Genomic DNA, 14,441 nt, shown 5'->3' on the forward strand with positions numbered 1-14,441 from the left:
AAACTTGAAACGTTGCTTTTACGAAAGACACCCGAAGTTATGTTTGATATTGGTATTACTATCGTCAATAGCCTATCTATGCATGTAGATGGGACAAACGCGAGCATGGCGTAATACAAAGAAAAGAAATAGACGGGATCTCACATGAAATCAACCGGAGGCAGGCCTCTTTCTGCAACGGCGCCACTCACGCAGTTCTGGACTTTGATAACGGCGTTTTTCCAGCCAGTTGTCGATAGTCCGGGCTTTGGCAAGAGTTCTGTGGCTCCGCCACTACCACCGTAACTACTGTTGGAATTGTTTACTAGCCAGCTGAGCCATCGTGCCAGGTCAGTTGCTTTGGAGATATCCTTCTCCTCAAGGACAACACGTCTCAAGTATTTGGTCAGAGCCTCTACATCCTCTTCGTACGGCTCTTCGTCTTCAAATGAGGAGTGCCACTCGCTCAGAGCCTCGCGAAGCTCCGGAAGAGATGAGAGTCTTTTTGATGTAAAAGTGGGCTTTGCAGGACGCGGATCAAAGCGGAGGAGTTTCTGTTCGGGCTCTACAGGGGCAGGACTATTGTTGGCTTTATTTTGTCTCATCCGAGTATTTCTCTCATGTACTGCTGCCAGGTTTAGGCCTCCTTGCTCTCGGAGCCGGGCCTGTCGGTTTTCTTCTAAAATCTCTTGACGTATGTCCTCTGGCAGGGCGGCAAGAAAATCCGCTGAGATCTCAGTACCAGGTTCTGTGAATTCCCGTGCGGGAGTATTATCTGCTGAGTTAGCACTCCTAAGTGTGGGTTGAGGAATGATGAAGTTTGACTGAGTGAGGGTAGGCCCGGTATTCGATCTGGCTGTGGCCCGTGGCCGTCCGCGTCCGCGCCCTGGCCGTGGTTTAGTTGGCGTCGTAGGCTTTTTATGACGCGGGGATTGCTGTAGAGAAGGAGAGCCTGGAGTGGAGATTGTCGGCGTGTTGGCGTTCTGCTTGTAGTAACCCAACACTTCAGCTCTTACATCTTCGGGTAAGGCGTTCAGCGTGTCCTGGTCAAGCTGTGACTCCGGAGGCAGAGCAGTCGACGCGTATGGCGTGTCGGCGGTACGCTGGGAAGAAGCCGCCGCTCTCAGCTGCTCACTGATACTTAGCCTCTCCTTTGGAACTAATTTAGAATGAACATCACCTGGCAGCTCTGCAAGGATAGAAGGATCTGCCTGCGTTGGTAAGATAAATTGGGTTCCTCTTATATTCAGGGGTTTCTGAGATGCGTCATTGAGCGACGGACCAGCTGTGAGTGACGAAGGTAGATGTGGGCTTGCGTTCTCCCCCTTTGTAGGACTAAGAACTTCATCTGGATCTTGGGAAACTATCTTTCTCTGGTTAGGGCTTGGTGCTTTGAACTGGAGTTGTTGCTGACCGCTCGCAGGTTCGCCACTAGAGGTAGTCTTAACCGGTGTAAGCTTCGTCATTTGAACCCCTAGCCCTCGTAGATCCCCAGGGGAGAAATTAAAACTGCGGAGAATAGACACAGCTTCTTTGCCAATAACATCGCTTGCGTTGGTAGGTGTGTGCAAAACCACACTCTTATTAAAAGTATCACATTTGCCATGCCCGAGATGTTTAGGTGGATCAGCCGGGGAATCAGCAGCCCGTCGCATTATTCTCATCGTCAGCTGCTTGCCTTTAACGCCATTCTCCAAGAGTCGGCGATGTAGTTCCTCGCACAAGCTATGGACAAAGTCATCCGCTTGTGTCTGGTTGATAAATCGGATCCCCCAGTTTATTTCTGCTGAGACAGATTTCCTTATGGCTTGTTCTCCAACCACAGTGTTGTCGATTCCCCTCGAATATTCCCATAACTTTGCCCCGGTCTTTGGGCCTAAATGCCCAGTCAGTTTCTCTCGGCTGAGTTGGCGGATATCTTTGACGTATTTGATGCCGAGTTCTCCAAGTTTAGCTCCCAGACTATGGGCCACGCCAGGGAGATCTGTGACCGTAAATTCACCGATAAAATCTAGCATATCATCAGGCTTCAACTGGAATTGACCTGCGGGTTTTGCCTTTCTCAATGCCAGCCTTGCCTGTAAAACATTCTGGCCTATACCAACGGATACGTGGCAGCCGGTTTTCTGTTTGATGGAATCCCGCAGGTTCCGTGCAATCATATCTGCCTTCTCTTGTTCTTGATATATTGAGCTCTCTGACATTGCTCTCCCATCAGAGCCACCTGCCTGGATGCATAAAGTAGAAATATCGATGAGTGCCTCATCAATACTAACGCTTTGAACAACGCCATCGATATCGAGAATTGATTCGTAAAATTTTCGACTAGCTTCCTCATACGCTGGAAAATCGTAAGACAGTACTTTAAGCTCTGGGCATCGCTCTAGAGCACCCTTCATCCACATCCCATTTCTAACATTAAACTTGCGTGCAGGGTAATTGCAGCTGGCGATTTCCGATCCGGGGCCAGTGCCATGGGCTATAGCAACTGGTTTGTCGGCAAGCTCGGGGTGTTTTTGTATAGAAACCGCAGCAAAAAAGCTATCAAAATCGACATGTAGAATATAGCGTCTTGTCCCAGGCGGCCGTTTGACTAGCGTTGGCTTCATGCTACCTCGCTCTTGGGCAATGCTTTGGAGCTGAGCTTTGAGCTCTGCCTTCCAAGTTGAGAGATGGTGGAGGCGAGATTCACGGTAGTACTGTTGGATGAAGTCGGGGTTGACTACACTGGATTGTCTTATATGCGCTTTGGAAAGTAGTAGAGCATTATGTTCCTCAGGGGTCAATTGCTTTGCGTCACTGTTCGGGTTCTTGTTCCCTTGCTCCGTGGAGAACTGTTCTGGTTGAGCAGGAGTCGAATTATCATCGAAGCCTAAAGATACAAGGTCTTCAGGTGTTGTTGGAGTAGCATTATCATGCCCAAGAGAAGTATCTTTTATGTCAGTAGCTTGTTCTTCTTCCAAATCAGGTTCCTTTGCAATATCCGCGTTGGGGTAAGCTTCCCCTATCTCTGGGGCATCAGAAGCAGACGGATCCTTGTTCAACTGCGAGGTATACCAGCACGAATCTGTCTGACTTTTGTAGCTCTGTGACTGGGAATTATTCTGGGCAGAAATCCTCCCGCTGGTATCAAGCTTCAATACCTTTTGCGAGGCACCCTCATCTAGCAAACGATATGTCTCCCAGGGTAACATACGGCCAGCCTGGATACTTTCAACAACCCATGCCGGCTTAACAACACGATATCGACGAAACTCCTCTCTCTTCTTGGGAGTTAATGCGCTGGCTATAATATGAGTGGCAGCTGTTTTCCCGTCAAGGTACTGGAGAAATCCTCCACCATGGCTGACTATCATGCGATGAAGATCATTTAGCGATGGCTGCGTGTATCCGTTAACATGTGCCACAACCCCTTTGAATATCGATGGATTGTTTGGAGATGAAGCGCGTATTTCAGCATCTAGGTTTTGTAGCTTGATTTTCTTGCGACGGAAGTAATCTCCAAAGCCGCCAAAGCCAGAGGCCTCATATTCTTCCCCATCCTCCCCAGTGAATTCATCTGGACCTATTAGCTGCGTAATATCCTAGGCTAACAACGAAGTGCAGACTCACGGTTCTCAATCCTCTTGCGTGTGGCGCCGGAGCCTGATTCAAGTCTGGAGCCCATCGTTCCGGCACGCAGCAGTGGAGAATCATCTTCGAAAGGCACTATAAACCCATATCCCACCTTCTAACCTGATGCTTCAACGTCATATGCCTACCTCACCTCGTCGCGGTGGCTATCATATCCGAGTCACTCTGTGGATGTTCATTAAATGATTTTTAGACGCGAAAAAAACACGTCAAAACGTCACATCACATGACTTTTAATATACTTTTTATTAATCAGCAAGCTAAACTGTTTTAATACTAGCGCATTGCTGACGGACCGACAAAAAGTTACTTTTTTTTTTTTTCATTGTTATGTGGAAACGAGTTTGGAGCTTTATGAGAAAATTCTCTACTTGCTCCCTTTCATCGAGGTTTTCTCTCTCTCCTCTTCGTTGAGAGCACAAGCTGAGACGTCAGCCATTCATTCTTCCTTCTCAGCATACTCTCTTTAGGCTAGACGATAATGTCGGGAACCCAGCCAGTTGCGCTCTACGCGGCCAAGGTGCCTCCAGGTGGTATCCTTGTGCCTGCTGTCCCTGATGCCGCCGCTATGGTATGTAGCTAAATCCTCTCATAGTCCTTCATCCATTAGTATGCGATTTGGTTAACGGATATTCACTGTAGTTCCGTGTTACCATGGCCGCAATTGACCCCGATGCGGTGCCAGAGTATGAGGATGAGGCCCAGGCAAACAAGGCTCCCCGAGCTACATTGAAGATTATCCGACCCCCTCCTGGTCTTGACTACGAGGACTCTGAGGATGAAGACTCTGATGATGGGGATGACGAGTCTGACGATGAGGCCAATGGCGGCCCAAGTGACCCCGCCAGAAAGAAGAAGGCGATGCTCAAGGCAGCTTTGAAGGACATGGATGATGGCATGGAGGAGGAAGATGATGATGAAGAAGACGAAGAGGACACCGATCTTGCTGCAGCTATCTCTAAGTTAGTCAAGGGCAAGGGAAAAGCCACTGATGATGATGACAGCGATAGTGACGAGGATTTGGAGTTGGACGAAGTTGTCGTCTGCACACTCGATCCAGAGCGCGTATGTCCAATTCTCCTACGTGCGTACTTTAAATTGAAGGTATCACTGACAATCACTACAGAACTGCCAACAGACTTTGGATTTCGTTGTTGGTGAGGGTGAACGCGTCTTTTTCAAGGTTACGGGCACTCACACCGTCTATGTCACCGGAAACTACGTCACTCCCATTGAAAACATGTATGACAGTGATGAGGATGAGGATGATGAAGACGAGGACGAATACGACCTCTCTCCAGACGAAGACGAGCTCGCTGCCCTTATGGGCGATGATGACGAAAGTGACGAGCTAGATGACATTGCTAACCCAAGAGTTATGGAGATCGACACCGATGAGGAAGAGGAGGTGGAAGAATCTAAGGCTCAGGCCAAGCAATCGAAGAAGGATAAGAAGGGTAAGAAGCGCCCAGCAGATGATTCTGACGAGGAGCCAAATTTGGATGACATGATCTCCAAGACGCTAAAGGATGAACCCGCCACCAACGGCGAAGCGAAGTTGAGCAAGAAGCAATTGAAGAAACTGAAGAAGAACAATGGTGAAGCTGCTGAAGCAGAGGCAGCCAAGTCCAACTCCAAATCTGACAAGAAGGTCCAGTTTGCTAAGGAGCTTGAGCAAGGCCCAACTCCTTCGAAGACTGCCCAAACTGGTACTCTTGGCGTAAAGCAGGTGCAGGGAGTTACCATTGATGACAAGAAGCTTGGTACAGGCAAGCAGGTTAAGAAGGGCGATAGAATTGGAATGAGATATATTGGAAAGCTTGAGAATGGCAAGGTCTTTGACTGTAAGCACTTGGCCCCTGCAACCTGCCCCGCATATTATCGCATTATACCTACTAACCCGCCTGGTAGCCAACAAATCTGGAAAACCCTTCTCCTTTAAGGTCGGAACCGGTGAAGTGATCAAGGGCTGGGATATCGGTATTCCCGGCATGGCTGTCGGTGGTGAACGAAGACTTACTATCCCAGCCCACCTTGCCTACGGAAAGCAGTCTCTGCCAGGCATCCCAGCTAACTCGAAGCTAATCTTCGATGTCAAGCTTTTGAACATCAAGTAAATGTGGTCAAGCCAACGAAACTTTGCTTATACCCCATTATTTGTGTATGTAACCCCGGCTTTATTTTTCTTACTGACGCCCAAAAAGAAAAGACAAAATTTATTTCTTAAGCTATCTGTTGGTCTATGGAGCACTATTACTGGTGATTCTTCTCCCTTTGCATTTATTTCTTTTTGTTGCTTTTTTATCCTGTTTGTTCGTCTAGGTTAACACCAGACGAGCCCCTCAAAATATCGGTGCTAAAAGACTGGCGTTTTATATCAGTATGTGTATAATCAATTTTTAAATACTAGACCATTCAATGTCTCATTTACCTATAGTGATTCGCATACTCGTTTCTCTCAAACGCGAGAAAAACTCATCTTACAGGGTCATAAAGTGGTCCGTGTCCTCTACCCCATTCAAACCTTTTTTAAGCATAAATCAACATACAACATCAACCCGAATGTTTGTCCATCGACGTATCATGGACGCTTCCACAGCCAGTGTATTTTCCTTTGGGATATAAAGGATTAAACATTTATGATGTTGTGATACCATTTATTCTCTATTCATAGTCGGAGTTTCTCTCGGACTCAATTTGCTTTTCGCCCCTTCCGCCTGTGTAGCATGGGTGGCCTTTCTTCCAGTATTTTCACAAAAACCTATCGTCTCTTTCTTTCGCTGCTGCGTATACTGCGTAGCAGTTCAAGCTGTTCTCTCTCCATTTCCTTTACAGCTCGCGAGTAGGAGTGCCTACTATCGTTCACTCTTATTGAAGCATTGCTTTTCTAGTGATCTTACGGCTTTGTATGAGATATCTCTGCCGTGCCTATATACCTTCCTTTGCTCTCCTTTTATCTTTCATCGTCCGAAAAGCCTGGCTGCCTTTATATCAACCGGCTTTCCCCCTTTTTCCCTCCAATATTTATATACTTACCAGTCTCATGACAATACCATGAACACTCCAGAGGGTGTAACTCCAAACGGCACCTCTTCCAAGGCAGCAGCTCCGATCGAGGACAATCATCCATCTCCAGCTGATACAGCTTCGCAGACTGGGAGAGAACATAGCATTGGAGGCTATAAATCTGTTAGCGGTTTTTTAAGAAGGAAAGGGTCACGATTCCTCTCCTTATTCAAGATACGTAGAAGTAGAAGTGAGTCACCTCTGAGTATTCTCTGATGTTTATGCTACTAACTCTATCATTGCACAGGTAGTGCACATTCCCGAGAGCCACAGGAAGAGGCACGCCAGACAAGTATAGGAGGGGCTGCAGGCCAGCCAACTTCTCTCACGAACGGGAATAGGTCTCTCGGCCCTGGGGGAGAGGGCCGAAGCACTGAGCCACCTTCAGGCACAAGTTCGCTACCAGGACAAAGGGAATCAAGGGCTGATTCAATTCAGCCTCTGGTTGTGAGAAAAGGGCCTAATATTTACAACATACCCCGTGGGCTGAAAACGATTAGTACTATCAAACCATTAGCACCGCTAAACAGCCAACGAAACCACTCTAGTCCCAGTTTAACGCAAAGAATATCGGATAAAATTTCAATGTCATTTTGTCCTCCCACGGTAGTGCATCGTGCAAACTTACGAGTGCGGCCAGCTATAAGTCGCTTTTCGGTGGGTACACCACCATCGGTGCCATCTACACTACAAAAACTGGGTGACAATACACAGGATGACTCGGACTCCTCCGCTTCCCGTCTGAGTGGGAGTGGTACTTCTCACAGGAGCCAATCTACTAATCCTACATCAGAAGGAAGCCCTGTTTCTCTATTAAAAAGAACATCTGCGAGCTTGACTGGGAAAGAAAAAGGGACAGTTCCTACAAACTGCGCCCCGTCAGAAACTCAGCAACCACCCTTTGGAGATACCCCTCCCCTTGTTAAACCCTCCATTGTTACTGTGGAATTAACTGTTTCTGCAAAGATATTCCTTGAAACCTACTTTGATGCATTATCCTCCAAAGACCCCCCTAGACTGCGCCGTCAACGTGAGTTCGAACAAACAATATACTCTTTACCTCTGTCAGAGGAAGAGAGGCAGGCAGCATGGCAGGCCTGGTATCGTCAGGAGTCCGACTATCTTCGCCAGCATCGTGTTTTAAAGACACATTCCAATCGAACGGACCGTAAAAACAGCCCCTTGATTGCTGGATACGAAGTTATCAAGGTCCTAGGGAGGGGTAGCTTTGGTGTTGTTCGCCTAGTTAGAAAGAAAAATACTAACCCCGAATCCTCGCCGTCAGTTTCGAAGGGAACGCGGACTTTTCGTCGAAAGGATGCCGAGAAGATGAGGAAGAATGTCTTTGCGATGAAGGTTATCCGCAAGTCAGAAATGCTCTTGAATTGCCAAGAAGGGCACTTGCGAGCGGAGAGAGATTTTCTGGTCTCGTCTAATAAGTCTCAATGGATTGTACCGCTGATTTCGAGCTTCCAGGATAAACATAATCTCTACCTTATCATGGATTACATGGTAGGTGGCGATTTTCTTTCTTTGTTAATGAGAAAGAATATTCTATCAGAAGAAGTCTCGAAGTGGTACGTTGCGGAGATGATCCTATGTATCGAAGAAGCTCATCGGCTTTGTTGGATTCACAGGGACGTTAAACCAGACAATTTCCTTATCTCAGCGTCTGGACACTTAAAGATATCCGATTTTGGACTTGCATTCGATGGACATTGGTCTCATAACGAGACGTATTTTCACAACCATCGACAATCATTACTAAAGAAACTGGGAATCAAAGTTGAAGGAGACTCCGAGGATAAAAAGGCCGCCGCCAAAGCCAAAAAAGCATATAAGGTTGCAAATCTTCCCGATGGTAAAAATGGCGAATCTGTTGAAAGACCGGCTATGAGACAACCTGGTCCCGGCGAAGATATTCTTCGATGGCGTAATCGCAAAGAGCGAAGAAAATTAGCAATGAGTATTGTGGGAACAAGTCAATATATGGCGCCCGAGGTTGTTAATGGGGATCCGTACGATGGTAGATGTGACTGGTGGAGCATTGGTATCATTCTATTTGAGGTATTTGAGATAATCTAAAACCCCAACCTTCTTGATCTCATTTGCTACTATTAAGTCAAACCAACCTGGTACTAAACAAGACTCAGTGCCTTTTTGGATTTACGCCTTTCGCCGCAGATTGCAGAGAAAATACCAAGAGCCGAATATTAGTATGGTTTCCCTTGTGAGCATATAAAACTTTGTGGTCAACAAGCTGACATAGGACAAGAACCATCACAAATACTTAGAATTTCCTAATGAGCGTCCATCAGACAGGCTGGTTTCTGACGAAGCAGTACATCTGATTGGGCAAATTCTTCAGGAAAAGGAGTGCCGGCTTTCCTCTGAGAAGTATTTGTTGAATGATTATATTCATTCACGGCGAATACCCGGTGAAATACTTGATAAAGCTGCCGACAAGGCAAGCAAGAATTATCAAGGCTACTATGTATATCCAGATGATGCAACCGATATAAAGGACCATCCATTCTTTAGGAATATCAATTGGGACGCTATCCAATACACCAGGCCACCATTTGTTCCAAAGATCAAGAGCTGGGAAGACACAAAATATTTCAACATTTCAGTTGCGGACAGAAATGATGACTCGTCCCAAGATCCTCCAAATGACCCTGAAGCTGACATACCTGACGGCGCTGAATCCCCTCCGAAGCAAAACCAAGCCGTGGGGAACACATCTAACGTAAAGAAAGTCACAAAGAAGAAGGTCAAGCGGAAAGCCCGTGATAAAATCCTGCGCGATGAATCAATGGGAAAGATTGCTTTGAATATTCGGAAGCAGGGGGCATTTCTGGGATATGCTTATAATAGACCTAAGGATGTCATCAGTGTCTTCGAGTAGGAATGGAGGACAGTATGACCACAAGATCCAGTTTTGGGCTACAGCTGTGGTAATTATGTGTTTCTGCCCTCGATTTGAGAATTACCTTGCTATACCCTAATGACTAGCTAGACTGCCTTGTCTTGATTTCAACTCAACGGTTGATATGACATGCTAGAACTCTCTATGCGTTCATGTATTGGGTCAAGGCTGTGCTAGAGAATTCTGGAATATTTTTATTAGAAATACCGACTCCGTTCGCTATTAATGAAAATTATTTCTAAACCTTTATTTTCGGATACCTCTTCGCTATTATAGGATATTTTCGGGGTGGAAAATGATACTATTATGATAGGTAAGATATCTACTTTAACGTAATTAATAACTAGCACAATATCTGTCCAAGTTTGACATGAGATCAAATTGTTACTCTAGAGTACAGAGGAAAAGAACTTAGCCACCAGGGCCCTTGAACAATTAATAATTCCGCCATTGGGAAGAGAGATATTAAAGATGTATTTAGAAACTTAGCTCAAAAGGCCACAAACTCCTAGGGGCTCCTATGCACTGCATTAAACTTATCCACCTATCCTTTTTTAACCCGTAAATGAAACCATATATGCGCCATAACCGTTCGATACCACGAAAATTGTATTTCAGAGAGCGTGTTTCAGATAAGATACTAATAATTATGAATTCTGTAGACAGTAGGCTTTCCCGGCTGGCGTGGGGTTGAAGGCGCTTATATAGTTGGAACGCCCATTGTAAATGCCGGCATGTTGGATGCGTCCTCTGGTCTCATTGATCCATTAAGAAGTGGGCAAAGTCTAAAGTTACCAAATAAATTTGATTAAGACGTTAGCATTCCAGCAATAAAATAACGGGGCTAGGCAGGAGGAAAATTTTGGTTGGGTTGGAAGCTATTGGCGAATCGGACCGGAGAGAAATAAATGGGGGGTTGGATGGAGGCGATAATGGTGGGGTGTAGGGATGGGTCTTATGAAGTGTAAAGGGTATGGGATGAGGTTGGTGATCGAGAGTTTATAGGAAACGAGAGGCGCACTTTTTGTTAGTCTTGATATGGCCAACTTGACCACAGTTAGCACATTTCCGCTGTGTGCCCCCCGTCTTGGGGCCACCTGGACCAGTTGGAGCAGGAGAACACGCAGCCGTAGTGGGAGACATTTCGCGATTCCCTTCGGCAATGAGACTTTTCTGCTTTTCTCGAGCATGGCGCCGCTCCTTATTTCGCTGAAGACGACGAAGTTCGTCCTGAATACTGTTTGACGGGGGTAATAAGTTAGACATATATCAAGACATATTGGAGATTTCTGGTGAGAAATGGCATACTGCTTCATGTTTCGAGCATCGACTTCCGGGTCCCCCGTTGGTTCAATGTCAATAAGCCTATAGGTAGCAGGGTTAGCTAGAATTCGCATGAATGATAAAGCAGGTAAAACATACGCTAAGTTTGCAAGTTCAGCTTCATGACGCTGCTTCTGATACTGTTTAATCACCCTGGCATCCCTGATGACTTCCTTGACACTCTCAATTTTGCCCTTGTTGTTTCGTATTTGACGGGTGATTACCATGACCTTACCCGATTGACTCGAGGTACTAAATCGGCTGAACTGACTGGTTGTCTCATCGTCTCGGCGGCTGAAGGACGGAGTTGGACGGTCTGATCTTGGCGTTGGCTTTCCGAACAGTTCATCAGCTTCTCCCATGTCCACATCACTTTCTTCGTCTGAGTGTTGAATGGTTGAAGATAAGCTAGACTTTTGGCTTTCCCAGATTCGGCGGATGGATTCTTCATAGGACTTTTGTTGCCTAGCGACGTTATAGCTATGACCTCCGAGCTCCTTTTGTCGTTGGGCATCAAGCTTGTCTTCAACACTCTCTCCCACTGCTCTGAAGCCACCCTTCATAGATGTCTTGATGAAACTGAAGCCTTCTCCGCGACCAGTAGGATCTCCCTCCCCATGAAGCTGTAGCATGGCTTTTCCTTGGGAGGCGAGAAGGAAGCTTCTTGTCGTTTTCCACGGAGCGAGTTGCTGTTCTAAACTTTCTCCTTCTTTTCCTTCGTAGTCGTCACCATCATCTGATTCACGGTCATATCCAGCATCATGGAGTTGTTGCTGTCCGACTTGCATGGCTTCGAGAAGACAGACGTCTTCAGGCTTAACGTAACCGCGCATAACATCTTCACTAGGTATTGGCTCTCCGCTTTTCATTTCCCACTCTTTATGGTCTTTATTGAACTGGAGAAACTCTTTCATCTTTTGCCTATTTTGCATATCTGTTGAATCAGGGAAATGCTCGGTAACCTCTGCTACACTAACCCTGTTGTTCCCATTTTTCTTTATTCGACGGTAGCATATCATTTTGAGGCGATTCTTTGCCGCAGTCGTGACTTTTCTGGAATGAGGTCCGGGCACATCAACAGATGGGAACTGCTGCCCGGCAACATACAAATGGTCAATATTTCGTATGAAATAGCTGGAACCCTCTATACCAGTGCTGTTCCGTACGATTAGGAAGTCGGTATTTCTAGCCTCCTGACGGAAAACGGGCGCACGGTATAAACCAGTTGTAATAGTAGGTGTAGTCTCTCCAGGGTCGACATGGCCAAAACTGGAAAATGGACTCTTGTCTTGCGGCAGTAAAACTGCAGTTTCTCCAATCTCTGTCTTTGGTCGTGATGGATCCTCCGCATTTTTCTTGCGGTAATAGTTTATCAAACGACTACCCATGCCGAAGTTGGATAACATTGTCGGATACTCTTCGGAGTGTTCGATTAACAACGCATTCGAGTTATCAGCTAAAGATAGTGATTTTGTGGTGTCGTAAAGGGCTTTCGCGCCTTTTCCCTTTTGGTGTTTCCGTTTGACATGGACGGGGACTTTGAAGGAGAGAGGAAGATTTGGATAAAAGCTCAAAGAGGGACGATGGAATGACCGAGCTTCCGGTCTTGCAAGCTTGGTCTTATAATATGGCCACTGCAGCCGGATTGCAGGCATACTATGTTCTAGGGCGATATTTCCCAGGGTGCTTCGCACCTTATTCTGGTGGTTCTCTTTCAGCATATCGTAAGCGGTATCATTTGAAATGTTGTATCTTTGCATTAGACGCTTGGTCAAGCCACTGGACATTTCTCCAGCACGTTGAAGCTTGCTGGGTTTAATTTGTGTAGTAGGTTCATTGTTGGAGTAGTCATCCAGCAATAAATGGGGATCATTCATATCTATCCGAATCTTCCTAGCGAGTATCGCAGTAGCTTCGGCTGGGTCATCCAGACTGGGTAAATCAATATGCGAGTATGACAGGTAATCCGAAGGTTCTTTCCCGAGTTTGCGCTTTTTAGTTGGCTGGGTTACTTCGAATAACCAGTCATCTTCTTCATTTCGGGGTGCTTCAGGCGTAGTCTCTTTTTCGTGCTCTGAAGGAGCATTCTTTACATCCCAGTCTGCGCAAATAAACTGCAAGTCTTCCATGGTGATACCACCAGGAAGGTCTTCATCAGAGTCGTCACCTTCCTCTATGTCGCTGGCCTCAGCAGACGTGGATTCAGGGGTTATAACGGTGATAAACTGATCAGGCTCTGCGGATTTCTTCTGCATATTTCCAGCAAAAAGAAAGGCACGTTCTTGATCCGGGGCGAGTTCAATGTTGACTTTCGTAGGGTTAATTCGCTTTGGGGGTTTGAGAGGCACCTTGCCAATAAAGCGTGCCTTTTTCGGTGGTAGTAACTCCAAGAAGCGTGGTAGGGCATCCTTATCAAACTTAGGCCATAGGGAAGCAAGTAATTCTTCGTTATTTTCCGGCGGAGCGGGGGGATTGTCTGGTCCGTAGGCGGACATGGCGAACAGAGCTTGTTGAAGTTGGTAGTCTCGGAGCATCGCGGGGTCCATATCAAGAGTAGGCGACCTTGGTGCCTCTTTGTCACTCTCCATGCCCTCATCGAAGATATCATCATGCGCCTCGAGGGCCCCTTGGATTGTGCCACTATCCCCGAATATGCCCATCCCATGATCTACCATAGGAAGCGAAAGCCCAATAGCCGCCTTCTTGTTAACAGGAGATGACGGCACATCTCCAAACAAATCATCCAGCTCGTCTCCTCCACCCTCTCTGATCTCCTGAAATTCATCGTCTCCGCCAAAGAGATCCCCAAGGTCATCATCCTGCGGTAAAGCAGCAGCCGGTTTCGCACTCGAAGCCTCATCTTCTTCATCTGGGAGTTCGTCATCGTCGAAATCCTCATAGTCTATCGCGTTGTCTGCTTTTTCTCCTATTTCAAGGTCTCTGTTTAAGAAGTCCATGTTTTCTGCCGCGTTCGGGTCGTTGATGCTCCGCACGACTCTGTCGAATTCAGAATCGTCCACCGGAGGCTCGAACCCGTTCTCGGCGGACTCTCTCATGTTGGCTACCTGCTGAGTGTCCATGCTTGATGACTCGGGAACTGGAGAGGCGAAGGGTGATGCAGACATGATGGCGCAGGGAGCTCACGGAGCGTTCAACTTGAGCTCGTTCAAGGGGGGTTGAACAGCTCCGCTGAGCATGACAGAGGCGCGCACCACTGTGTAAAGCGAATATGTCTTCCAGATGACAAAAAGGAAAAAATCGCAAGTCTTGATCGTTTTTCTTTCTTTTCTCTGCGTAATAACAAAAAAAAAGAAGCTTGAAGCTCGAATTCCCACTTCGGGATTATCACGTGATATACGTTTTTTGGAGTTTGACTGTGTTTTCTACTAAGAAAAAAAAAAAAAAAAAGCGGTTGATTGATACGATATTAAGTTGCTATTGATAGGTAAGTGAGGCAGAGTATTGATTGGATAGCTTATTTTAACACCGAAACATGTTTTGTGGAGGTAGT

At 46.5% G+C, this 14,441-nt stretch overlaps 4 protein-coding genes across 4 annotated transcripts; 2 read left to right on the forward strand and 2 right to left on the reverse strand.

Annotated features, from left to right (window-relative positions):
* Positions 1–140: 140 nt before the first annotated feature.
* On the reverse strand, positions 141–3,646 carry MCYG_04513 (DNA repair protein REV1; the record flags this gene model as incomplete). Its single annotated transcript, XM_002846730.1, has 2 exons — positions 141–3,544; positions 3,592–3,646. 2 exons carry the CDS (start codon positions 3,644–3,646, stop codon positions 141–143), a joined length of 3,459 nt encoding a protein of 1,152 aa, XP_002846776.1.
* Positions 3,647–4,093: 447 nt separating this feature from the next.
* Positions 4,094–5,729, forward strand: MCYG_04514 (FK506-binding protein 1; the record flags this gene model as incomplete). The annotated part of the gene is made up of 4 exons (XM_002846731.1): positions 4,094–4,183; positions 4,255–4,677; positions 4,739–5,456; positions 5,524–5,729. The coding sequence occupies 4 exons, from the start codon at positions 4,094–4,096 to the stop codon at positions 5,727–5,729; spliced, it is 1,437 nt and encodes a 478-aa protein (XP_002846777.1).
* A 937-nt stretch (positions 5,730–6,666) lies between these two features.
* MCYG_04515 (serine/threonine-protein kinase cbk1) lies at positions 6,667–9,586 on the forward strand (the record flags this gene model as incomplete). The annotated part of the gene is made up of 4 exons (XM_002846732.1): positions 6,667–6,868; positions 6,926–8,745; positions 8,832–8,894; positions 8,948–9,586. 4 exons carry the CDS (start codon positions 6,667–6,669, stop codon positions 9,584–9,586), a joined length of 2,724 nt encoding a protein of 907 aa, XP_002846778.1.
* Positions 9,587–10,307: 721 nt separating this feature from the next.
* On the reverse strand, positions 10,308–14,055 carry MCYG_04516 (transcription initiation factor TFIID subunit 1; the record flags this gene model as incomplete). Its single annotated transcript, XM_002846733.1, has 5 exons — positions 10,308–10,392; positions 10,629–10,844; positions 10,916–10,972; positions 11,030–12,018; positions 12,097–14,055. 5 exons carry the CDS (start codon positions 14,053–14,055, stop codon positions 10,308–10,310), a joined length of 3,306 nt encoding a protein of 1,101 aa, XP_002846779.1.
* Between the last annotated feature and the right edge of the window lie 386 nt (positions 14,056–14,441).

This window comes from Microsporum canis, genomic scaffold (genome assembly GCF_000151145.1).
Source record: "Microsporum canis CBS 113480 supercont1.4 genomic scaffold, whole genome shotgun sequence".
Lineage (NCBI taxonomy): Eukaryota > Fungi > Ascomycota > Eurotiomycetes > Onygenales > Arthrodermataceae > Microsporum > Microsporum canis.